The sequence below is a fragment of the Giraffa tippelskirchi genome, chromosome 8 (assembly GCF_054371585.1).
Source record: "Giraffa tippelskirchi isolate mGirTip1 chromosome 8, T2T-mGirTip1v1.2.pri, whole genome shotgun sequence".
NCBI classification, from domain to species: domain Eukaryota; kingdom Metazoa; phylum Chordata; class Mammalia; order Artiodactyla; family Giraffidae; genus Giraffa; species Giraffa tippelskirchi.
In genome coordinates, this window is record NC_137282.1 from 10313186 (window position 1) to 10340131 (window position 26946).

Consider the following 26946-nt stretch of genomic DNA (forward strand, 5'->3'; position numbering starts at 1 on the left):
TAGCATCAATAACTCAATGGACCTGAGTTTGAGCAACTCTGGAAGATAATGAAGGATGGAGGAGCCTGGCATGCTGCAGTCCATAGGGTCGCAAAGAATTGGAAATGACTTACCAACTGAACAATGACATGAGGTGTGGAAAATCAGAAGCCTGCTCCTCTGATGAAAGCTCTAGGACAAGCAAACAGGCCCATTCACAGAAAGTCAAAGGGTGGTAGTGCTTTGTGTCTGTTTAGTCAGCTATCTTTGCTATGCCCGGAGGGTGGTAGCCAGTCAAGAACGCCTCTCTCTTTGTTAGAGCTCCATGAAACACAGAACTGCAAGCTCCTCTACTGCTGGGACTACAGAGTCACAAGGTGTCTCCAAGGCAGCAGCCACAAACGATAGTTTGCCAGGCACCTGTAGAAGCTCCTCTATGGATGATACTGGCAAATGGAGGATAGAGCTGATGGTGAGTGCATCAAGCACTCCCTCTCTGAGGTCTCTGGAAAGGATCAGTCAGTTGTTGGATGTGTGTTTAACTAGAAACCTGACACTCATGCAGCAATTATGAAGGTAAGCCAAAAGGCTTCTTTCACAGAAACACTGGAATTCCGGTACTAGGGTCTCTTCTTGTGCCCTGCAGATAGCGAAGAGCTGAAACACTTTCTCTATGGGTTACCACCCTGTAATACACGAGAGCATAAGTCCTGCTGGCCACCTGAGCGAGGTGATACATTCCCTAGAAGCAGCAGCACAATCTGTGGTGTCAGGCAAGGTTGTAAGGTCCTTCCTGGGAGATGCGCAGGAACTGAAGCAAGGAAGTGGGAGGGTGAGCAATTATGCCCACTAGGCTCTGTTTTTGAGAGAATCACCAAAGGCTGTAGGATGTGTGCCAAACAGGAAGCTTCCCTTTCAGACAAAATCCCCTGGACATGCTAACAGGCCACTTACACCGAAAGCCCAGGGTGTGTTTCAATCTCCTCTTTGTGCAGTGCCCTGGGGAGACAGCTGGCCAAGAACTTGCTTCTTCATTTGTGATTATTAGAGTCCCATGGGACCCAGCAAGAAGTCCCTCTGACCAGAGCTGGCCCATCAAGGGGTGTCTCCTGGGCAACAGCTACAGAAACTAAAGCAGCAGATACCTGCTCAAACTCCCCTCCCAGAGATACTGGTGCTCTGGAACATGGCAGAGGGAGACCTTGAAGATAGTTCCCATCCTCCAAGGCCTCGGGAAGGGGTTAGAGAATGCCTTTAAATGGGTGTTTCCTTAGAAGTCTTCCCCTCAGGACACAGCCATGAATATAAGCTAACAGGCTTCTTGCAGAGAAAGACTGGGTTCCTAGGATGGTTGGCTCTTGCTATGACCTGGGGGTTGAAGCTGTTTAAGAAATCTTTCTCCACTGTTTACAATTTTGTGGGACCTACGAGCTTAAACCCAGCAGGCCACCAGAGACCAGTGACCTAGAGGTGTCCTGTGAGTGGACACTGCAAAAATTGTGTTCCAGAGGAGGGGACAAGCTCCTTTCCAGGAGAATCCAGCAAGCTATCGTGAGGAAGAGGGAGCCCACAAAGATGGTGTCTACCAGCCTCCATGCCCAGGCTCCTGGTTGAGTGTTAAATTAGATGCCTCACCTTTCAGCCCACACTAACATGAGGAGATGATCCTCTTGCGCCTAAAGACTGGGTGCCTCTCAAGAGGCCGCCTCGGTATTGGTGAAGTGGTCCTGTGGCAAGTGAGCTCAAGCATTTTAAGATCTCTTTCTCGGTTCACTGTCTCATGCGTGTCTGTGCATTTGTTTTTCAAAGCTAGGTGTTTGGGGGTTCATCTCTCTATTGCAGGTCTTAATGGTCAGGGTATCCAGTAAGGTTCAAACCTTCACCCCTCAGAGAGAATCTCTAGGTTCGCGTTCTGACCTGATCACGGGTCACCGTGCTGAGGGTAGGAATTATGGTGAGATTGGTTCTTAGCCTTTCCTACCCTCTGCAGTGTGGGTGTCTCTTCATTTGCCCTATATGCCCTATTGCCTATCAGCAATTTGGGGTTTTCGTCTCCTGAGGAAATTGTTCCACATGTAGCCATAGGGTTGATTTATGTGATGGAGGACAGAAATTCACACACTTCCTAATGCACCATCTTGAACCAGACCCCCGTAAGTAATTTCTGACATCTTCCTTCCTCTCAAACTTATGAAACTGCTGTAGATTATTATGAGAACAATCACTTAGCAAACACTGTCAAAGCTTCTCCAGGGATTTGCTCAAAAATTGCCAGCCCACACGTTTAGCAGGAATCACCATAAATCTTTAAGGTAAAGGGTCCAAAGGTAAGAAGGGAAGCAACCAACAAGAAAACCAGACGGAACCAGCTGGGACGAAGATGGCGAGGAGTCAGACCTCCGACAGACCCCGAGTCTCATTAGACGCCAACTTTACCATAATAGCGTATCAAACGTTACACCCACCGGTGCCCACAACTGGACAGGAGGAATAAAAATGATTAATAAAGGGGGTGCCTGACTCCTCTGATAAAGCCCTGCCCCTTCCCGGGGAGACTAAGGCACGTGCGTCCCCATCTTCGGCCTCACTCTTCCTCTCACCGCGTGGGTGAGAAGTTCACCTGTGAACCTATTTCCTGCTTTGTCATTCCTGGCCCGCCGAAGAGATTTTATTCTCTGTCGAGAGAGATCAGCTTCCATTTCATTACTCCCCTGCTTGAACAAAACAAAACAAGAACCCTCTCCTCCCCTCTCTGTCCAGGCAGAGAGGCTGAGGTCCACAGGACTTAATTCAGTACAATATTAGTCTATCGCTGTTCTCTCTGATATAGTTAACATTCATGTTACAAAATACATGCATTACCCATGCTGCATAAATCAGTTAAAATGTGTTTTCTTACATTTACCATAAAATCCCAATTTCCACATCATGATTGTTTCCTTAGGCTCCTCCCGACACTTCCCGTTCCCTCTTGGACGTCTTCCTCTGACACAGGATTCTTTAGCCTCATTGCAGTTTGTTTTTTTAATTTCTGTGCCTTCATTATTCTTCCATATAGTTTCAGTCACTTCTTTTGCTTGTTTTATCCCTTCCCAAAGTTCCATTTTTGAGTCTTTTGAGCTTTTGAAATTTCTTGATATCCAAGTATCGCTTCACTGGCTTTCCCTAGAAAGTTTTCAACAAGTTCTTCATGTGACCAGATTTATTTCTCCCTTTTCAGGCTCCTCAACAAGTTCTTCATGTGACCAGAATTATTTCTCCCTTCTCAGGCCCCAACATAAGTTTTGTCTCATAGAGAGCTTCCTAGGCTACTTTATCATAAAGTTTCTCCTCCCCGTGTAGTCCCTGTTCATTCCCCTCTTGGCACTTAGTATAAATTTTAGAAAGAAACACAGTGCTAGTTGCTTAGTCGTGCCCGACTCTTTGTGGCCCCGTGGACTAGCCCGCCAGGCTCCTGTCCACGGAATTCTCCAGAGAAGAACACTGGAGTGGGTCGCCGTTCCCTTCTCCAGGGGATCTTCCCCACCCAGGGATCAAATGTTGGTCTCCCACATTGCAGGCAGACTCGTTACTGTCTGATTTAGTTCTATTTATTCTTACATCTACTTTCAATTCTCTGCCCCTGATGGACTAATATAAGATATATAGCACTTTTCTATCTTGATTTATAATCATTTATTTTTAATGATTTATTACAATTTTATAAATATAAATTTATAATCATTTCTTGTTAATGATTAATAACCAACACTATTCTTGTGACACAGTACAGGATTTAATTATTTTTTGATAGAAAGGATAAATTTCACCTCAAGATTCCATATTCCACTAAAAGTCTTCATCAATGACTTGATACTATAGCATTGATTATAGAAATACAAAGCACATTTTCTACAATATCAAATACTCATTCACTTTAATAAGCTTTAAAATTACTCATATGTATTTAATAAAAATATTATTAAGTTATACTGAAAGAAATTGTACATCAATAAATGCTAAACATATCTCCTAAAAGAAGACAAAGATTTGATAAAAATCTCATCTTACATTGCCTTAGGATTCATTATGCATGTAGCTCCTGGACAGTGACAATTGTAGATGTCCTTATGATACGTTAATCCCAGGTTAATTCCAAGTAACTGTGCAAAAACAACTGAAAATCCCTCTAAAGTTATCACGTTTGGATACTAAATAGAAATGAAAAATAGAGTGGATGCATAAGTAATTTTTCCAGCCCTTAGTCTGTAATTGTGGCCATATTCCATAAATGCAAATACCAATTTAATAAACTAGTATACCAAAGTTCACTATTTTCTTAAGAACACTGAAAAAGTTAAATTTTGTTATTCCTTTTGCATAATAGTACTTTCAATCCAAATGGCAGTGACATATAACAAAATAAGATCAATAATATCAAATGTTTTTATTATACTTTACTGTTTAATTCTAATAAATATAAAAAATATTCTGAGAAGGTTAATCATTGTTTCAGTATCTATATTATTTTTAATATAAGCACAGTTTCTTAAGTGTTTAACTGATAGTAGTTTTGATGTTATAAATAGTTTTAGGACATAAAATGAATTATTTTTTCCCTAAATGCAGAATAATTGTATTAAAAAAATAAAGCTTGAGAAGTATGATGCAAATAACAAAGTAATCAATGTTTTTAACTATCTCCATAGTTTTGCCTTTTCCAGAATGTCATAGACTTGGAATCATACAGTGTGTAGACTTCTCAAATTGGCTTCTTTTACTAACCATTATGAATTTAAAATTCCTCCAAGTCGCTTAATTGCTTGATAACTAATTTTTAAAATACTGAATATTATTCCTTTATATGAATTAACTAATTTATTTATCCATTCACCTATTATAAGACTCCTATATATTATAAGCCACCTATCAGAGTGGCTGTAACATTTTGTATTCCCATTAACATGAATGAGAGCTCCTGTTGCTCCAAATCCTCACAATATTTGCTCTCATCAGTTTTACACGAGCACAAAGCAGAATAAGAATGGGAAGTTACATTCTGGCCTTGTTCCTAATGTTAGTGGGAAACATTTCGTCTCTAAACATTAAGTTTGATGTAAGCTGTATTTTTTTTTTATAGATGATCTTTCTGAAGTTTAGGAAGTTTGGTTCTGTTTCTACTTTGATGAGTTTAATCATGAATTGTGTTGGTATTGTCAAATACATTTTCTGCATCTGTTGATATAATCAAATAATTTTCCATTTTAGCTTATGGATCAGATCAATGAAATTAATTTATTTTTACATGATTATCCAGCCTTAAATATCTGAAAAGTTCCAGATAAACATATAGATTAGGAAATATAAAATATTAAAAAAATAAATTATGTGATAAAGTATCAATATAAACAACAAACACAAAAATTTATTGGGGGCCTTCAGAGGCAGACTTTTTAGGCAGAAGAAAAAATCAGAAATGAAGACAGTGATTTGAGGTCATTTTTCCACAGGAGCAAAAAACAAATACAAAATGAAGAAAAGAAGAAGAGCTTATGGACTCTAACAAATAGACCAACATAAGCATTACGGGTATCTCAGAAAGTGAAGAAAGAAAGGGACAGAGAGCTTTGAGAAAATCATTGCCACAAACTTTAGAAATCTGAGCACATGCAAATTCAAGAAACTTTTGAGCCCCAACCAGGAAAATACAGAGAGAACTACACAGAAATTTATTGTAATAAAACCACTATACGTCAAAGACAAAGGATTAATCTTGTAATCAATAAAAGTGGCTTGACAATTATTAGGGAGGCCTCAAAGTTATTATTGGACTACTTGGCTGAAACATTGCAGACTGAAGGTACTGGGGAAAATATATTCAAAGTGATCAAAGAAGGAGTCTCTCAATCAACAAAATAATGAAGACACTAAGATGTTTCCAGGAAAACAAAAGGTGGAGTTTATACAACCAACTGAACTGATGTATGAGAAATTGCAAGTGTGCTCTTTTAGGTTTAAAGAAAGGATGCTACTAGTAGATGGCAATAGAAGGTCAAAAGAAAATTATAAAATCCTCTAATAAAGGTCCATACATGGATAGATAAACCAATATCATTGCAATTTTGGTACATATGTTCACTTTTAATTCTTGTATAGAATTTAAAGACAGAACCACCTCCAAACTAGTAACTATGCAATAACATATAGAGAGACATATAACTGCAGAGGAAAATGCACCAACATGTAACTGAAGTGAGTTGTTATCAGTTTAAAATAAACAGCATTAAAATGAGGTATTTTTAGTAATTGCAAAATTGACTACAATGTACACAAAAGGAAATGACAAAAGAACCAATGCATGTCACAGTTTAAAAATCACTGTAGCAAAAAGTAAGGCAGAGAGAAGATGAAAAGGGGAAAAAAATGCTATTGGATGAAGAGAAAAAATTAACGAAATGCCAAAAGTAAGTTCTTCCTATTAGTGCATGGTCGTGTATGTGTGTGTGATTGATTTAAATGTGAATGAATTAAACTCTTCATTTAAAAGACATGTACTGGGCTTCCCTGATAGCTCAGCTAGTAAAGAATCCGCCTGCAATGCAGGAGACACCAGTTCGATTCCTGGGTCCGAAAGATCTGCTGGAGAAGGGATAGGCTACCCACTCCAGTATTCTTGGGCTTCCCTTGTGGCTCAACTGGTAAACAATCCGCCTGCAATGTGGAAGACTTGGTTTTGATCCCTGAGTTGGGAAGATCCCCTGAAGAAGGGAAAGGGTATCCACTCCAGTATTCTGACCTGGAGAATTCCATGGACTCTATAGTCCATGGGGTCGCAAAGAGTCAGAAATGACTGAGCGACTTTCACTTTCATAGGCTAAATAGATTAAAAATCGTATTCAACTATGTCACTTTACATCTAAGGACTCAAATAGGTATAGCGGCTATGGATGAAAAAAGATATTCCATGCAAATTGTAACCAAAATAGTGCTGGGGTGTGGCTATAACAATATTGAATAAAATATACTTTAAATTCCGTTTAAATTTAAAACAGACTTCCTGTTTTACAATGTACTTCCTGGACTATTAAAAGGAGACCAGGAAGTACATTATATACTGATAAAAGTCATTCACCAAGAAGATACAGCATTTAATATTTATGCACAAACATTAGAGCACTAAATATATGAATCGTCTTTTGACAGACTTGAAAGGATTAATAGACAGCAACATAATAGACTTCAATACTTCACTTTGAAGAATGGACAGAATAATCTGACAGAAGATATTAAGTATTACTAAATAAAAGACATGACAACACAATAGACTGACTGGTCTTAACTGACATGTGGAACATTCCAACCAACAATAACAAAATATAGGTTCTAGTCAAGTGCATACAGAAATGTCTCATAGCTAGACCACTGTTAGGCTACAAAACAAGTTTGGCAATTTTTAAAATAGAGAGATTATACAAAGAATATTTTCTGATGCCAAAGAAATGAAACTATAAATTAGTAAGAAAAGGAGACCTTGAAAGTCCACAAATCTGTGGGATTTCAAAAACAAATTATTAAACACCAATGATTCCAAGGAAGAAATCACAATGAAAAGTTACAAAACACTCTGAGAAAAAAGAAAATGAAAATACAACATATTTAAATTTGTACAATCCAGTAAAACCTTGTTAAGTGGGAAGTTCATGGCAGTAAACAAATAAATTAAAAAGAAGAAATACCTCAAAAGAAAAAACATGAGTTTACATATAACAGATTTAGAAAAATAATAATGAACTGAACTCAAGTAAATAGACAGAAATAATGAAGTTCAAATCAGGGATAAATAAAATTAGAGAATAAAAAATTACTGTAACAGAAATTAATTCTTTGAAAAGATCAACATAATTGGAAAATGCTTAGCTAGATTAACAAAGAAAAGAAGAAATGAGACTCACATAACTAAGAAATGAAAAAGCATACACTACAAAGGATGCCACAGAAATTTTATAAAAGATTGCAAGAAAATACTATAAAAAGTGTATGCAAATGAAGTAAATAAGCTAGCAGAAAAAGATAAACTTTTAGAAAAACACAACCTATCAAAGCTGACTCATGAAGAAATAGAAAATCTGAAGGCTTATTACTAGCAAGGAGATTAAAGTAATAATCAAAAACTTTCCAATTGCAAAAAAAAAAAAAAGCCGAGGCCCTTATGACTTTACTGGTAAATTCTACCATACATTAAACAAAGAATTATTACCAATCCTCCTCAAGAACTTCCAAAGTAATAGTTAAGAAGGTATACTCCAAAATCATGCTATGAAACTACCATTATCTTGATGCCAAAACCAGAAAGGCTTGAACAAGGAAATGATAGAGCAATACTCCTGATGAATATTGCTACAAAAAAATGTTCAACATAATGCTAGTCAAAAGAATTTAATGCACATTAAAAGTTTTGTACCCAATGATCAAGTGAAATTTACTCCTGAAATACAAAGATCATTTAATGTATGAAAGTCTATGACTATAATACGTCATTTTCACAGAATGAAGTAAAAGAACTCACGTGATATCTCAATTAGTGTAGAAAATGCATTTCACATAATCCAATACCCTTTTTATGATTAATAATCCTCAGCAAATTGGAATATAAGGAAAAAAACCTCTACATAACAAAGAATATGGAGAAAATATCACAACAAACATCCACATTCACTGGGGAAAGCATGAATATTTTTCTTCTAATATCATAAGCAAAATAGGATACTCACTCTTGCCACATCTATTTTCTAACTTGGAGAGAAAAAAGTAAAATTATTTCCATTGGCAGATTACATGACCCCATATATAGAAATTTCCAAATATTCCACATAAAAGAAACCATTAAGAACTAATAAATGAGTTCAACCATTCACAGGATATAAAATCAACACAATTGATAGTTTCTGCACACTAATAATAAACTATCTGAAAAAAATTAACAGAACAATTTCAATTGCAACATTAAAAAAACCAAGATACAAAGGATTGAACTCATCTAATGATATGAAATACTGTACATAAGACATGGCAAAACAAAACTGATAGTAAATATAGAAGATACAAATAACTGGAAAAGCACTCCATGATCATGGATTGAAAAGCTTAACATGGTTAAGATGTCAGCACCACCAAAAGCAGTCTACTGATTCACCTAAATCCCTACCTCAGTTCCAACACAAAATGAGAAAAGAACTGTTTCTTCAATAAGAATACTCAATGGAGGAAAGATTGTCTCAAGAAAATGAAATGATGGGAAAATTGAATATGCACAACCAAAAGGAAGACCCTTTTATTGTACCATATATAAAAATTAATTCCAAATGGCATAAGATCTGAATCTACGACTACATACTATAAAACTCCCAGAGGAAAACATGGGGAAAACCTCACAATATTGGGTTTGGTGAATATGATGCAAAAATCGAAGGCAATAGGAGCAGAAATAGACAAATATGATGACGTCAAACAAACATCTTTATGCTTCAGAAGACATAACCAACAGATTGTAAAGACAGTCTACAGAATGGAAGAAAATCATTGCCAGTCTTGTATCTGACAAGGGGTTAAAATTCAATGTATAAGAACTCCCATATTATCAAAGACTGGACTTCCCTGGTGGTCAGTTGATAAAGAATCTGCCCGCAGTGCAAGCAGGTTTGATCCCTAGGTTGGGAAGATCCCCTGGAGAAGGGATAGGCTACTGAGTATCCTTGGGCTTCCCTGGTGGCTCAGTTGGTAAAGAATTCACCCGCAATGGGGGAAACCTGGGTTTGATCCCTGGGTTGGGAAGATCCCCTGGAGGAGGGCATGGCAACCCACTCCAATACTCTTGCATGGAGAATCCCATGGACAGAGGAGCCTGGTGGGCTACAGTCCATGAGGTCACAAAGAGTTGGACACAACTGAACAGCTAACACTTCACTTTAATATTCAGTGTATAAGAACTCCCATATTATCAAAGATTAGCAAACTGAGTTCAACAATGCATTAATAAAATCATGCACCATGATCAAGGTGGATTTATTCCAGGGAAGAAAAGATGGTTCAGTACCTACAAATCAATGTGATATATAACTTTAACAATTAAAAAAAAATGATACAAGCCTTTCAATAGATGCAAAAAAAGCTTTTAGCAAAATTCAACATCCACTTATGATAAAAACTCACCATGAAGTATGTATAGAGGGGCCATACTTCAACATAATAAAGACCATTATGACAAGCCCACAGCTAAAATCATACTCGGTTGTAAGTAATTGGAAGCATTTCCTTTAAGATCAGAAACAGGATGAGGATGCCCACTCTCACTACTTTAACTCAATGTAGTACTGAAAGTTCTAGCCACACCAATCAGAAAAGAAAAAAATAAAAATAAAAATCCAAATGTGAAATGAAGAAGTAAAACGGCTACCATTTGCAGATAACATGACACCATATATAGATAATCTTAAAGAAACTCTTCCACCTAAAATTGCTTGAATTCATCAATGAAGTCACTGAAGCTTCAGGATAAAGACTAATACACAGAAATATGCTGCATTTTTATACACTAATAACAAAATATCAGAAAGAGAAATCAGAAAAAATCCCATTTATAATCAGATCAAAATGATTGAAATACCTAAGAATAAACAGAGCTAAGGTGATAAAAGGCCTGTCTTTGGAAAACAACAAGACTGATTAATGAAACTGAAGACACCTCAAATGAAATGATATACTGTATTTAAATATTTGAATAATAAATATTATTAAAATAACCAATAAGACAAAACAGATTCACTGTAATCCTTATCAAAATATCAACTGCATGTTTTACAGAACTAGAATAAACAATACCCAAATGTTTTTGCAAACACAAGAGCTTGAATAACCAAAACAATTTTAGAAAGAAGAATGTTAGAGGTACCACAATCTCTGACTTTAAACTTTACTATAAAACTGCAGTAATCAATACCATATGGTACTAGCACAAAAACATATCCATAGTTCAATGGAATAGAACAGAACAGAGTGCCTGAAAATGTACCCACACTTACAGAGGCAATTAATTTCTGGCAAATGAGGCAAGAATATACAATGGGGGAAAGACAGCCTCTTTAAGAAATAATGTTGGGAGAACTGGACAACTACTAAAGAATCAAGCCAGACTATTTTTTCACATTCTGTGCATCAATAAATTCAAAATGATTCAAAGACTTACGTATAAGACCTGAAAATGTAAAACTTCTAGAAGAACTCAGAGATGTAAGATCTTTGACATCATAGTAAACTTTGTATTTGCCTCCTTTGACAAGGAATGGGACTATATCAAACTTAAAAAGCTTCTGCAAAGTAAAGGAAACTATCAACAAGTACAAACAAGACACCTACCAAGTGGGAGAAGATATTTACAAATGATATATCTATTAAGAGGTTAACATTAAAAATATACAAAGAATACACACAATTCAATATTGAAAAAAATTAACAACCCAATTGAAAATGAGCAGCAGATCTGAATAGATATTTTTCCAAAGACATACAGATGGCGAACAGGCACATGAAAAGATGCCTAAACATCACTAATCATAAGGAAATTCAAATCAAAACCAGAATGAGATATTATCCCCACACTGGAGTGAATTTCAATTATGAAAAAAAAACAACAACCTACAAGTGTTTTCAAGGATGTGCAGAAATGGGAAACCTGTGCATTTCTTGCAGAAATGTCAATTCATGCTGTCGCTAGGGAATACGGTACAGAGAATCCTCAAAAAATTAAAAATAAAATTACTATATGATCCAACAATTCCACTTCTTGGTATTCACCATAAGAAAACAAAACTACTAAAGGAGAATATATACACATCTCCAAGTTCTTTTCAGCATATTTACAATAGTCAAGATATGGAAGCAACCTAAGTGTCGATCAATAGAAGAATGGATAAAGAATACATACATATATGTGTGTATATATGTACACACACATATATGGAATGGATAAAGAGTACATACACATATATGTATATATGAGTACACACACACACACAAACACATGATGGAATACTACTCAGCTGTAGTAAAGGACATTTTGCCATTTGAGACAACATAGATGTCAGAGAAACACAAATACTGTAACTGTACTTATATGTGGAATATAAACACAAATGAAAAAAGCAGAAAAAAGCAGAAACAGAGCTATAGATACAAGGAACAAACAGGTGACTGCCAGAGTGGAGGCGTTTGGGGATGGAAAAAAAGAGCTGAAAGAGATAAAGAGATACAACTTCCAGCTGCAAAATAAATGAGCCATGAGTATGAAATGTAAGAGTGAGGAATATAGTCAGTAACTATGTATAACCTTTTATGGTGACATTTCAAGACTTATTGTGATGATCATTTTGAAATATATAGAAATATTGAATCACTATATCATATAAGAAAAACTAACATAGGGTTAATCATAATAAAAAACAAACACTAGTGATGGGAATTGAGAAGAGGGGAACTGGATCAGGGCAATCCAAAGGTAAAAAGAACTCCTGCAACTTAACAAGCAAAAAATCAAACATTTCAGTTAAAAGTGGTCTTAAAGAAACATTTATTTCTCCAGAAATAATTTACAAAACACAAAAAAGCATATGAAAAGGTGCTCAATGTCACTAGTGATTATAAAAATACAGTAAAAAGCACAATGTGATGTCACCTCATACCCCATACCCTCATACCCCATAGCATAGCTAGCAACAACAAAAATAACAGTGAGGATGCGATGAATAAAATATAAAATGTGAAATGCTGATGGGATTATAAAATGGTGCAACCACTCTGGACCTCAGTATTATGAGCCTTCATAATATTAAAAATAGAAATACCATATGATCCAGCAAACCTACTTCTAAGTACATCTCCAAAATAACTGAAATCCCTATCTCAAAGAGATAGCAGCATTTGCATCTCCCATGTTAATTGCAGCATTATTCACAACACCAAGATATGGAACCAAACTAAGTGGTCATTAATATACGAATGCATAAAGAAAATATCTATATATACAAATATATAATATGATATGGTTTATATATGTGTATATGCATAACATGAAACATTATTCAGCCGTAAAAAGAATGAAATCCTGCCATTTTCAAAAACATGGATGAAACTCGATGTATAATCCAAAGAGAAATAATCCAGACACTGAAAGACAAATATCATATGGTCTACCTCATATGTGGGATCTAAAAAATATCATACTCACAGAAGCAGAGAGCAGAATGGTGGTCGCCAGGGGGTGGAGGCATGGAAAACGAGGCCTTGTTGGTCAACGTGTACAAAGTTTCATTAAAGCAAGTAAAGGTTCTAAACATCTATTTCACAACAATGTAAACAGACTTAACACTACTGCACAGTGAACATATAATACTTAAGATGGTCAATTTTACATAATGTGTATTTTGCCACAATAAAGAACAGTTTAAAAATGATAATGTGAGGTGTAAAGTAAAAAGTACAGCACTGTATTAAAATATTCATTTAATAAGATGGTAGATATATTATATATACTTTTGTTTCTTAAAGTGGATATTAACTTTAGAAATGTGATATAAGTACTGAAGAGAAAGGAATAAAATGATATAATTACTGAAGAGAAGGGACATACCAGAGCAAGTCCTGCAGCAAACTTTGGATCACATGCCATTGCATGATATGTTGCTCCCACATAATTAGGATGGTCCCTGTAACTAAATAATAACATTTATTATTATACATAATAATATATATAATTATTATAAATATAATTATTAATAATTTAATGATCATTAAGAATTAGATTCCTCAATAAAGCTGCTACTTTCTTTAAAACATGAATATTGTGAATCATGTCTAATGCTCTCAATCATTTTGTAGTTGGGTCGTCTCCCCTGGTGCCTCCAAATTAAGTTCAAAAGTCAACTTTAACATTATACGATCCACAGCTTAAAATCCAGCCGTGCCTCATCCTTCCAGAAATTAATCACCACTGCTGTCAACGCTGGATGGACAAAGTTCTAAGACATAAATCACCACTGCTGTCAACACTGGATGGACAAAGTTCTAAGACACAAAAGTCAGGACAGATTACTGCCATGGTTTGCACGTATTAAAACCTCAGATGGCATAAAAAGTGTTGAATTGAGGACAGAAAGAGACAATACGCAGTACAGTTACAAAGAAAAACAGAGATGGGCTGTATTAAGAGTCCACACACATTCGGCATGCATGCTCAGCCACTTCAGTCATGTCCGGCTCTTTGTGACCCCCCATGTACTGTGGCCCACCAGGCTCCTCTGTCCATGGGATTCTCCAGGCAAGAATACTGGAGTGGTTTGCCATGTCCTTCTCCAGGGGATCTTACAGACCCAGGGACTGAACCTGCATTTTCTTCGGCTCCTGCATTGTCAGTGGATTTTTTTACCACTGAGTTACCTGGGAAGCTCCCCTCAACTTTAGTCCTTAGTTAATGTTGCTCTTGAAACTCCAAACCTAACCTTAAATTCCACAGAGACACACAGAGATTTATAAATGTATTCCATATTACTGAAGACCTTTCAGAATCGTGTTTTTGTTTTTCCATCCAAAATAATCAAATTAGTATATAGAAAGACTCTTGAAAGTTACAGTGCAAGCAGCTAAATAGCTACACCTTAGGTCAGGATAGAAATTCCATAAGGTCATCACATTTCCATACTTATGTTTTCTAATGTAAGCAGATTTATATGGATTTACTGCATTCTGTCAACTAACGCATGCTTTATTTAATGTTAAAATGCTGGTTTTGGTTATCTGCTGCTGCTGCTAAGTCGCTTCAGTCGTGTCCGACTCTGTGCGACCCCATAGACAGCAGCCCACCAGGCTCCCCTGTCCCTGGGACTCTCCAGGCAAGAACCTCTGTGAAATTCTTTAAAACCACAGAGGCTCTATGTTTTCCCAAGGCTTTCCATATTTTCAGTTCTTTAAATTCAGATGTAAGCAGACCACTCAGGAAAATGGCCTACCATAGTTTAGTGTCTTACGTTGTATCATCAGATTTTTATAGCTCGTATTCTGCCAACACAGTACTCACATGGTCATTTTTTGAGTTGTCTTGTCATATATAAGAAATTTTGTATGTAATTGGGATAGATAATGTACAAATAGCTTGATAAACTATATAACAATGAAAATAAATTACTTACATTAATAAGTATGCCATATCATGGGACCTTTGAAATAAAAATTTTTCTCTCCATGACACAAATCTTTGTAGTACTTCATTAGCATCCCCATTAGTTGAAATCTTATTTAGATCTGACCAGATCTCCAGAGAAGTTAACATAACAGACACTTTAAGCTGAGAATACATCTGAAAGCAGAAGATTCATGACATATGGTTACAGGTAACCACAAACATAGTACTCTATATGTATGTGTATGTGTGGGTATGCTCAATTGCTCAGCCATGTTCAACTCTTTACAACTGCATGGACTGCAGCCCACCAGGCTCCTCTGTCCATAGAACTTTCCAGGCAAAAACACTGGAGTGGGGAGCCATAGCCATTTCTTAACTCCACAATGCAGGGGTCGAAAACACATCTCTTGCATCTCCTGCACTGGCAGGATGATTCTTCACCACTGCGCCACCTGGGAAGCCCATATGTGTACACGAAAATGCTAATGTATTTGATTTATTTTATTTATTTATTTATTTTTGGAGATGAACTTCATTGCTGGAAGAAACTAGCTGGTAGGACCATGTGTGTATATGCTTAGTCGCTCAGCTGTGTCCAACTCTTTGCAAACCAATGGACTGTAGCCCACCAGGCTCCTTTGTCCATGGGATTCTCCGGGCAACAATATTGGCCTGGGTAGCCAGGAAGACTCAGGGGGTCTTCCTGACCCAGGAATCAAACCTGGGTCTTCTGCATTGCAGGCGTATTCTTTACATCTGAGCCACTGTGGAAGCCCTGGTAGGACTACACAGTTTATAAAATTGCACAGGCTATTTATTCAATGCTACTGTATTTATATGAATGTTTCTTATTTAAATATGAAATGTAAATACTCACAGTGTTGATAAGACTAAAGATATAGAAAACTTTCTCAGATGCAAGTGTCACTTCAGAGCCCATATAATCATACTGAAAGACAAATTTTATTTTTTAATCACTATAGAAAATGACTAAATTACCACATTTCAGTGGATATAAAAATTATAAAATAATGCAGTGCTTAAGTGAAAGGACAAAAGTACAATTAAGACTTATCAAGTGCTTAGCAGGTTCCAGACTTAAATCTAGGGATATTATAGAGTAACCAACGTATTAAAAGAGGATGGTGATGATTATCTTTCTTTTTATACATGCAGTTATTTAGGATCAAAAGTTAAAGCTTCAAGATTGCATAACTAATAAGGGTAAGAACCAGGATTCAAATCTCTAATTAAACTTTTAAGTCTTTCATGTCTGCCGCCATCTTCACTCCAATAAGACAACATGACGACATATCCTGGAGAAAAACTGAAATTTCTAAAAACAGAGCTCTGAGTACTATACAGTGAACAATTTCAAGAGCACATTTTCATTCAAGGAAAAAAAATCATAACATTTTTTCTGAAATATCCTTAAACATGTTTAAAACTCAAAGCTTTGGATATAATATGCTTATATACAAGCTTGTATACAAAATGAGAGGCATATTCTTAAAGTATAGCTGAAAGTTTTATATAAATTGACTCATATGAGCCATAAAACATTTGACTATAAAACACAGTATCACTTAGCTCACATTGTCCAAACACAATGCAATCAAGTAAACTTGATTGCAAACTTCATAAAAAAGTATTTCAATGATGTTCTTTTTACTTAGATGGGTAAATTGATTGTGGATATATAAGATCTTATGTCAAGCAAATGCACACTGAAATTAGAAGCTAAAAATTCAATTTACAACTTACTTTCTCATGGGGAGGGGACAAGTGATAAAAGGAAACAATATCAATAAATCTGAGTAAAGAGGCTACAGGTGTTCTTTGTATTATTCTTATTCTTACATCTTTTTTGAAAGTTTGAAACTGTTTCCAAATAGAATAATTAAAAATAGAGATAAAATAAAGATAATTTCAAATGAAGAAAAACTGAATTCAAATGAATTAATACAGGTTAAACACCAATATCATAAAAATCAAATTATGAGAAGAAGAAATAGAGTTTGGAAATACTAAATATGAAATACTTTTTTCCCTTTCCTCAATTTCTTTAATCAATAATCATGTATTTAATGTAAAATAATTTACTTTGTGGTTTTTTACACATGGTAAAATAAGATATATTACAATAACATCACAAGAGGTTAAATGAACTTTTACTGATGAAACTGACTTACTTTTTTCAATTTATTGTAGTGTAATTGATATACAATATTAAAATATAAGGTCCAAGTGTACACCACAATGATTCACAATTTTTAAAAGTTATACTTCATTTATAGTCATTATATTGTCTATATTCCCTGTGCTGTACTGTATATATCTTTGTAGCTTATTTACATTACACAAAATAGCACCTCTGAATCCATACCTCTATTGTACTCTTCTCCCATTCTCTTTTCACACTGGTAACCACTACTTGTTCTCTATATCTGTGAATCTGTTACATTTTTATTATATACACTAGTTTTTTTTATTTTGTCCATACCACAATAAGTGCTATTATACAGTATTTGTTTTTTTCTGTCCCATTTCAGGTGGCGTAACCTCCAAGTTTATCCATCTTCTTTGAAATGTCAAAATTTTGTTCATCTTTATGGCTGAGTAGTATTCCAGTGTGTGTGTGTGTGTGTGTGTGTGTGTGTGTGTGTGACATCCTTTTTATCCACTCATGTGTTGATGGGTACTTACATAGCTTCCCTATCATGGCTATTGGAAGTAACACTGCTATGAACTCTGGGATGTATCTATATTTCCAATTAGTGTTTTCATTCTTTCAGATATACAACCAGGGATATATATGTTGAACTACATGTTAGTTTTATATTCAATTTTTTAAGGAACCTCCATGATGTTTCCCACAATGACTATCTCAATCTTCATTTCCTCCAACAGGTTCCCTTTTACCCACACCTTGCCACCATCTGTTATGTGTGGCCTTTAGATGATAGCCATTCTGATAGGTGTGAGGTGATATCTTTTTGTAGTGTGATTTTCATTTCAGTGATGTTGAGCATCTTTTCATGTGCCTATTGGTCACATCTGTGTGCATGTGAATGCTAAGTCACTTCAGTCGTATCTGACACTGTGGGACCCCACAGACTGGAGCCAGCCAGGCTCCTCTGTCCATAGATTCTGCAGGCAAGAATAGTGGAGTGCATTGCCATTTCCTTGTCCAAGGGATCTTCCCAAACCCAGGGATCGAACCCACATCTTCCACATAGCAGGCACATTCTTCACCACTGAGAAACCAGGGAAGCTGGTGAGTGACCTAGAACTACACAAAATAACTGAGCCTATCACTGTAGTAATTTAGAAACATCATAGAAGAAAACTGGCCTCTGTTCAGTTCATTTCAGTCACTCAGTTGTGTCTGACTCATTGTGACCCCATGGACTGCAGCACACCAGGCTTCCCTGTCCATCGCCAACTCCCGAAGCTTACTCAAACTCAAGTCGATCAAGTTGGTGATGCTATCCAATCACCTCATCCTGTCATCCCCTTCTCCTCCCGCTTTCCATCCTTCCCAGCATCAGGGTTTTTTCCAATGAGTCAGCTCTTTGCATCGGGTGGCCTAAGTACTGAAGTTTCAGCTTCAGCATCAGGGCTTCCAATGAATATTCAGGACTGATTTCCTTTGGGGTTGACTGGTTTGACCTCCTTGCAGTTCAAGGGACTCTCAAAGAGTCTTCTCCAACACCACAGTTCAAAGGCATCAATTCTTCGGTGCTCAGCTTTATTTATAGTTCAATTCTCACATCCACACATGACTACTGGAAAAACTATAGCTTTGACCAGATGGACCTTTGTGGACAAAGTAATTTCTCTGCTTTTTAATATGCTGTCTAGGTTGGTCATAGCTTTTCTTCCAAGGGGCAAGCGTCTTTTAATTTCATGGCTGCAGTCACCACCTGCAGTGATTTTGGAGCCCCAAAAAATCAAGTCTGTCACTGTTTCCACTGTTTCCCCATCTATTTGTCATGAAGTGATAGGACCAGATGCCATGATCTTAGTTTTCTGAATGTTGAGTTTTAAGCCAACTTTTTCACTCTCCTCTTTCACTTTCATCAAGAGGCTATTTAGTTCCTCTTCACTTTCTGCCATGAAGGTGGTGTCATCTGCATATCTGAGGTTATTGATATTTGTCCCGGCAATCTTGATTCCAACTTGTGCTTCATCCAGCCTGGCATTTCGAGTTATGTACTCTGCATATAAGTTAAATAAACAGGGTGACAATATATAGCCTTGACGTACTCCTTTCCCAGTTTGGAACCAGTCTGTTGTTCCATGGCCTCTTATGATTGAAATCAAATCAAAGATACTAAGGGTGTCACTGTACAAGTTTGTTGTTGCTCAGTTGTGTCGAACTCTTTATGACTCCATGGCCTATAGCACGCCAGGTTTCCCGTCCTTCAGTGTCTCTCAGAGTTTGCTCAAACTCAGGTCCATAGAGTTGATTATGCCATCCAACCATCTCATCCTCTGTTGCCCCCTTCTCCTCTGGCCCTCAATCTTTCCCAGCCTCAGGGGCTTTTCAATGAGTTGGCTCTTCGCATCAGGTGGCAAAAGTATTGGAGCTTCAGCTTCAGCATGATGCCTTCCAGTGAATATTTAGGTTTGATTTCCTTTAGGATTGATTGGTTTGATCTCCTTCTTGTCCAAGGAACTCTCAAGAGTCTTTTCCAGCACCACAGTTTGAAAGCATCAATTCTTCAGCACTCAGCCTTCTTGGTGGCCAATTCTGACATCCATACATGATACTGGAAAAACCATAGCTTTGACTATGGGCCTTTCTCGGCAAAGTGATATCTCTACTTTTTAATATGCTGTCGAGGTTTGTCATAGCTTTTCTACCAAGGAGCAAGTGTCTTTTAATTTCATGGCTGCAGTCTCCAGCTGCAGTGATTTTGGAGCCCAAGAAAATGAAATCTGTCACTGTTTCCACTTTTCCCTGTTTATTCGCCATGAAGTGATGGGATGGGATGCCACGAACTTACTTTTTGAAAGTTGAATTTTAAGTCAGATTTTCCACTCTCTTCTTTAACCTTCATCAAGAGGGTCTTTAGTTCCTCTTTGCTTTCTGCCATTAAGATGGTGTCATCTACATATCTGAGGTGGTTGATATTTCTCCCAACAATCTTGATGCCAGCTCGTGATCTGGTATCTCATCCAGATCTCATCCAGCCTGGGATTTTGCATGATATACTCTGCATGTAAATTATATAAGCAGGGTGACAATATAACATCTTGACATACTCCTTTCCCAATTTTGAACCAGTCCATTGTTTCATGTCCAGGCCTAACTGCTGCTTCTTGACCTGCATACAGATTTCTCAGGAGGCAGGTAAGGTGGTCTGGTATTACCATCCTTGAAGAATTTTCCACAGTTTGTTGTGATCCACACAGTCAAAGCTTTAGCATAGTAAATGAAGCAGAAGTCAATGTGTTTCTGGAATTCCCTTGCTTTTTTTATAATCCAGTGGATGTTGACAATTTGATCTCTGGCTCCTCTGCCTTTTCTAAATCTGCCTTGTACATCTGGAAGTTCTTGGTTCACATACTATGAACTAAGCCACATGTGAAATGAGTGAATCTGTATGGTGGTTTGAACATTCTTTGACTTCCCTGTTGACTCAGATGGTAAAGCGTCTGCCTACAATGCGGGAGACTTGGTTTCAAACCCTGGGTCGGGAAGATCTCCTGGAGAAGGAAATGGTAATCCACTCCGGTATTGCCTGGAAAATCCCATGGATGGAGGAGCCTGGTAGGCTACAGTCCATGGGGTCGCAAAGAGTCGGACATGACTGAGCAACTTCACTTTCACTTTTCTTTCTTTGGCATTGCCTTTCTTTAGGATTGGAATGAAAACTGACCTTTTCCAGTCCTGTGGCCACTGCTGAGTTTTCCAAATTTGCTGGCATATTGAGTGCGGTACTTTAACAGCATCATCTTTTAGGATTCTAAATAGTGCAGCTGGAATTCCATCACCTCCACTAGCTTGGTTTGTGGTAATGCTTCTTATAGCCCACTTGACTTCACACTCCTGGATGTCTGGCTCTAGGTGAGAGACCACACCATCATGGCTATCCTGATCATCAAGCCTTTTTTTGTACAGTTCTTCTGTGTATTTTTGCCACCTCTTTTTAATCTCTTATGCTTCTGTTAGGTCCTTGCCATTTCTGTCCTTTATTGTGCCCATCTTTGCATGAAATATTCCCTTGGTATCTCCAATTATCTTGAAAAGATCTTTAGTCTTTCCCACTCTATTGTTTTCCTCTATTTCTTTGCATTTCCTATTATTGCTTTTATAAAAATTTAAAGATCTAAATATTTCTTTTTATACAAAAAATGTAGAATGTCATGACACTTACTGAGATTTTTACAAAGTTACTAGTGATAATGGACAAAGTAAGTTTTTTTTAAACTCGCTACCAAAAAGTGATAAAACTAACTGTAAAAAGAAATAATTCCATAATCAAATATGTTCCTATGAATTTATTCTTCCATTTTCTAAAAATGAAATTTTCACCAGAGTACCCATGATATTACATAGCACAAGATAATCTTATAAAATATAATACTTAAGAAAGGATCTTTAATTCAGTAAAAAATAAACTATCTTACTTTAAAAGGAAAATTGATTTAAGGAAGAGTTTCACCACAGTTTTGGTTGCATCCAGTAGTATATGCAACTAGTAATGATCCAATAGATTATAGTACAGTAGAATCTTCCTTACATTTGAAGCTTCACATTCGAATAAATATTGGTATTATTCCCCCAATGTCAATGAAAAGCCAACCAACAACATGCCTTTCTGTTCTGTTACACTGAAATATACATTTTGAACAGGGTAATGTATTTATGCATTCAGTAAAAGATTCTTTTCACATTCCTTTTCAATTTAAATACAAAAAGATGTAAGAAAATATATTAATAATGCATACCAAGGCTTTATCCATAATAACTTGTATTTTTAGAATTCTTTTTGACAGCACATTTGAATATTCCTGCAAAACAGATTAATAAAGTAAATCCTTTTTAAATTCTTATATTATTTGTAATTACAAATGCACATTCAAAATAATAATAAATGCAATATAATTTAATGATAAGTATAAATGTACACTATCCTCTTAGTAGCAAAAAGGAAATTTCAAAGAAACATATATCGTTCGATAATCTTTTGTTATATAAATCTTCTTTATAGTTAGATAGTAAAAGAATTAGAATACTCCAAACTTCTAAGAGCAAAATCTAAACAATGAGATCTAAGACAGTTTCTTGTCTCTTCTATACTTTTACATTTTCTATCAAAATAAAACTTTTTTACAAAGAAGAAAATACACTGGCAAAAATGATGAGACAGTAATAATCATATTTGAGTGCTATAATATTATTAGAATGCAAGTTCAATAAAAATGCAACTGTGCATATTTGCATAAAATATACTAGGAATTCGCTATTTGTGAAAATTTTGATTTCTGAATTATATGTTTATATCTACTATATTTTAAAATATTATATGACTAAACAAAAATATATTTAAAATAAATACCTTACATGAGGTTTTATATAGTCAGTTTAAATTTGTTTTCCAAATGTAACAAATTTCAGTATGAATATGTTTACATAAGTTGCACAAATGAAGATCCCATAAAAGGAGTTACTTACTTCTGATTTCACAAGAATTTTGTAGGACTGATTTGCCAGTTGGGTTGTAGAATAATTTTCTGCTATGGGAGAAATATCAGTTGTATTACCCTTTATCTGATAAACCATATGCTCAAATGTAGTTGAATATTCCAATGGTTCAATTCCATAACTGACATTCTCAAACTGCAATAATCCCCTGAATATTTAAACACATAAAGAAGAAATTAAAAATACAGATTTCTCAAAAATAATCATAAATAAATATTAAAAGAAAACAGTAAGCAAAATTTTAATAATGACTTTTGCCATCTGATAGCTAAGAATCATCCCATCTTACTTGGATTAATATTTAAACCCAATTTTCTACCTTCTTCTATTATCTATCATAGCATTTAGGAGTCATTGCAGTTCTTATGTGGCTCAGTAAAGGGGGTATTTCTCATACTAGTGACAAGTCTTTCTGAATGAATTTTATAAATGCAAGCCTGGGAGAGACACAAGAGAAAAGGGAAAATGATAAGACAAACAGGCATAGAAAATAGATGAGAAGAAACACAATGTAAGTGCCTATTTTCTTTGTCTTCCATCTACCCTTCAAGAAGTTTCTAAAAGTAAAAGAGTACATAAGATTTCAATTATTTACATCTCTGGAATATGCCATTACCTGAGTCCGGAGCAGGTACTAAGTGTCACAACTGAATTTAGAATCTCTGCAGCATATCCTTGATAAAAGCAATGGCCCTAACACAGGAGTAATATAAAGATACATCGGTAATGATTAGCAAACAGAGTGTTTGATTTTAATCTTACTTCTTAGAAATCATCAAACATTTAGATTTAAGCATTCCATTATACATTCAACAGATATTCCACTTTATGTCATCTACCTACAATCTTTTCCACTTGACACTCTTCTGGCTATATAACTACAACTCCTATTCTTCCCCAAAGGATTTTTGCTATAATTCTAAATTTTTGATAATAACATTCTGATCTCCATCTTGTCTTTCTTGAATATATAGTCTCATTTTTTAATATATGGTCCTATTTCTCAAATATTTAGTCCATGAATACTACTTTAAGGTAGTCAACAGCATTAATATGACTTCCACTGTGAACATTTCATTTGTTTTCTTCTAAGTAAGCCCAAAGTATCTTAACCAACATTTCTTCACTATTTTCTCTCTAATATCTCACCATGTTGATCACTCTGACTTGAAAGTCTCCTCTCAATGGACTTTCAAAACATTAGTCTTCCCACCTTCTCCACTAATAAAGTCTTTCACTGAATATTTCCTTCTCTTCCCTAAGAAGATTAGTGATATCTAGAATCAGTCCTGTTCCTCTGTTAATCCTAGACTATGAACACATTTATATCATCACATTCTTTCATATGAATGTATTTCTAGAGCATTAGAGCCCAGACATACATATCCATCAGTAAGCATTCACTAATCTCAATACTCAGCTTAACTCCTATCTCCAACCCACTGATAGTGACAGAGCATAAACTATCCATGTCAGGCAATAGCAACAGCCACTTCTGCCCACAGTGGTGCCAGCAAACTATGCCACAAGCCTTCGGAAAGACGTAGAATGCAAACCAGGCCCCAACACTTTACTCAGCAGAAGAGAGCATCTCAGTTTATGCATCTCCTGGTTTTGTACAGCCAATAGGAGAAAATGATCCTCATGAGATAATTCTCAATGCTCCAAACTCAAAGCAGCAAGCAGTGGCCTAGATTAAAAACATTCCTCTCTCAGGGGCACTAGCAGAGACAGAGTGAGAACCATATTGATAGCCAGTGACTGACATGCAGCTAGAGGAAATGTTCTCCATTATATGGTTCCCTCAACAACCAACATCACTGAACAACACAGGGTGGCCCAGGAAAGAAACTTTTCCTGCCGTGGGCTGCACTGGCAGAGATCCAATGAGCTCCACATGAGCCAGGAAGAATAAAGGACAGCAAAATAATATCAAAAGTCCCCAGAAAGCTAAATGGTCACTGGAGCAACAACCACACTAAGTTTGAACTTAAACTGGGTGACTGCCTTCAACAACATGAGATTTCAACGACAAGAATACAATAGGAAACCAAGAATATCACACAAAAAGGGCAAAGACAACCACATGCTGCAATATTGAGATCAGCCACATGTTGGAACACTTCAGTGGATTTTAAAGTAGCTGTGACAATATTGGTTCAATGAATATCTCGAAATCACCCTGAAACAACTGGAAGAACTGAAATCTCAGAAAAGAAGGAGAACCCTTTGAAAAGAGCAACTAAACAGTTAGAAACAAAAAATGCAATAAAAACACAAAGAAAACAACCCATACTAAGCAGGCACAAAAGCAGAGTGGAGATGACAAGGGACAGAATCAATGAACTCAAGATGGATCAACAGAATTTAGTTAATGTATAAAAGTCAAAAATGAATTAAGAAAATGAAAAGCACCTCAGGGACACATGGAACATTACCAAAAGTCTTAAAATACATGTCAGAATCCAATAAGGAGAACAGAGAGAATGTAGAGTATAAAAATATTCAAAGAAACACAGGCTGAATACTGGTGAGAACGTTGGCGGTTTAGAAAGCCCCGGACATGCCATCCCCCAACAGTTACACCAAGAAATCAGGAAATCGTTGACAAGCTCCTGCACACCTTCGGCGAATACATCAGATGCACCAAAGCTAGTGGAGAGATGTGGGATACCTTTTCACCAGACACCCTGCCCCAGAATACTGCCTTAAGATCCGAAAGAGCTATTCTAGCTCCCAGATTGATCCAGGGCAGGAGAGGGTGCTGTTCAGGCAAGCAGTGCCCCAGTGTTTCTGAGGAGAATACCTAAGGAGATGTGGCTTGGGTTACTTGACACCATTGATTCCCTTCCTTGCTTGTTCACACTCATCAAAGAGTGAGAAGAAGAAAAATCCCACCTCTCTGCCTACACTGCAGGAGACAATAGTTGAATTATTGAATGCAGTGCTCCCACTTCGCCAATACTGACCCAAGAACCAGCACGTGTCTCTCCAGTCTTGCAGCACGGATGCCTCAGTACCGTCTGATGGAGAACAGAGGCACTGACTTGGGATGACAGGCAATGATCATCCCTTCTGACCAGCAGAGACAGAGCAGAAAAAACCCACAGAGGTCTGCTTCCCCCTGGGAGAGGACCCCCAAATCACTGGCCGGGCTGATTCGTGGGGGTGTCCTTCTGTACATGGCCACTCATGAAGACCCTGTGAGGGGACTGCTTTGTCTAACGAGCAGACACCAAAGGAGAGTGTTAAGAACCTAACAAAAAATTAAAAATAACTCCCGTAAAGATGCTCCCTGAGGTCAGTGAACAAGACATGAACCAAGTGAGTGTTTGAAAAAACAAATAAGAAATCATTTAAAGGACCCATTCCGAAATACACCAGTGTGCTCTGCTCTTTACAGGGCCTGCCTTCAGGGGAAACTACTGAGACAGACACTGACTTGCTGGGGTGTTATTAGTCTAACTGACCTCAAGGAGGGAAATACCCAATGCCACCCCACTCGAACCATTCTATCACTCTTGAGGAAGAAAAGCTGAGAAACACTCATGTTGCTCATAGCCCTGAGGCATAGATGAGATAAAAGTCGCTTAAGCCCTGTCCAGCTCTTTGCCACACCATGGACTGTACAGTCCATGGAATTTTCCAGGCCAGAATACTGGAGTGGGTAGCCAGCCGTTCCCATCTCCAGGGGATCTTCCCAACCCAGGGATCGATTCCAGGTCTCCTGCATTGCAGGTGGATTTTTTACCAGCTGAGCCACAAGGGAAGCCCTGAGGCATAGACTCACTAAAAAACTGATACTTAACCATAACACTATAAAATACTTTCTCTCCCCTCATACCTCACTCACCACCACATTATTAAAGGCATATTTACTGCAATTCCTTCTATATAGTACACTACATCTATCTATCAAGAAAAAGACAATTATAAGAATACCAAAGGTGATAACAACAACAAATAAAAAAAAAAACAAAACACAATTTTGAGAAAGAGAGTTAAGCATCAAAACCATATATGGCAGCAGTGTTGGTATTAT

The 26946-nt window shown here is 36.7% G+C and overlaps 1 protein-coding gene across 12 annotated transcripts in view; it reads right to left on the reverse strand.

The window, feature by feature from the left end:
- LOC145518867 (A disintegrin and metallopeptidase domain 3-like) overlaps nucleotides 1-26946 on the reverse strand; it is a 109041-nt gene that overhangs the window by 53812 nt on the left and 28283 nt on the right. For 7 of the 12 annotated variants that reach the window (XM_081523946.1, XM_081523937.1, XM_081523934.1 and 4 more), the window contains 7 exons: nucleotides 23521-23597; nucleotides 22875-23052; nucleotides 22148-22210; nucleotides 16065-16136; nucleotides 15195-15361; nucleotides 13640-13721; nucleotides 4030-4169 (listed from right to left, as the gene is read on the reverse strand). In XM_081523946.1, the coding sequence (XP_081380072.1) occupies nucleotides 4030-4169; nucleotides 13640-13721; nucleotides 15195-15361; nucleotides 16065-16136; nucleotides 22148-22210; nucleotides 22875-22982 (632 nt within the window). In that variant the 5' untranslated portion in view covers nucleotides 22983-23052; nucleotides 23521-23597. The remainder of the gene's footprint in view (nucleotides 1-4029; nucleotides 4170-13639; nucleotides 13722-15194; nucleotides 15362-16064; nucleotides 16137-22147; nucleotides 22211-22874; nucleotides 23053-23520; nucleotides 23598-26946) is intronic. The other 5 variants (XM_081523939.1, XM_081523938.1, XM_081523944.1 and 2 more) reach the window with 2 other exon arrangements.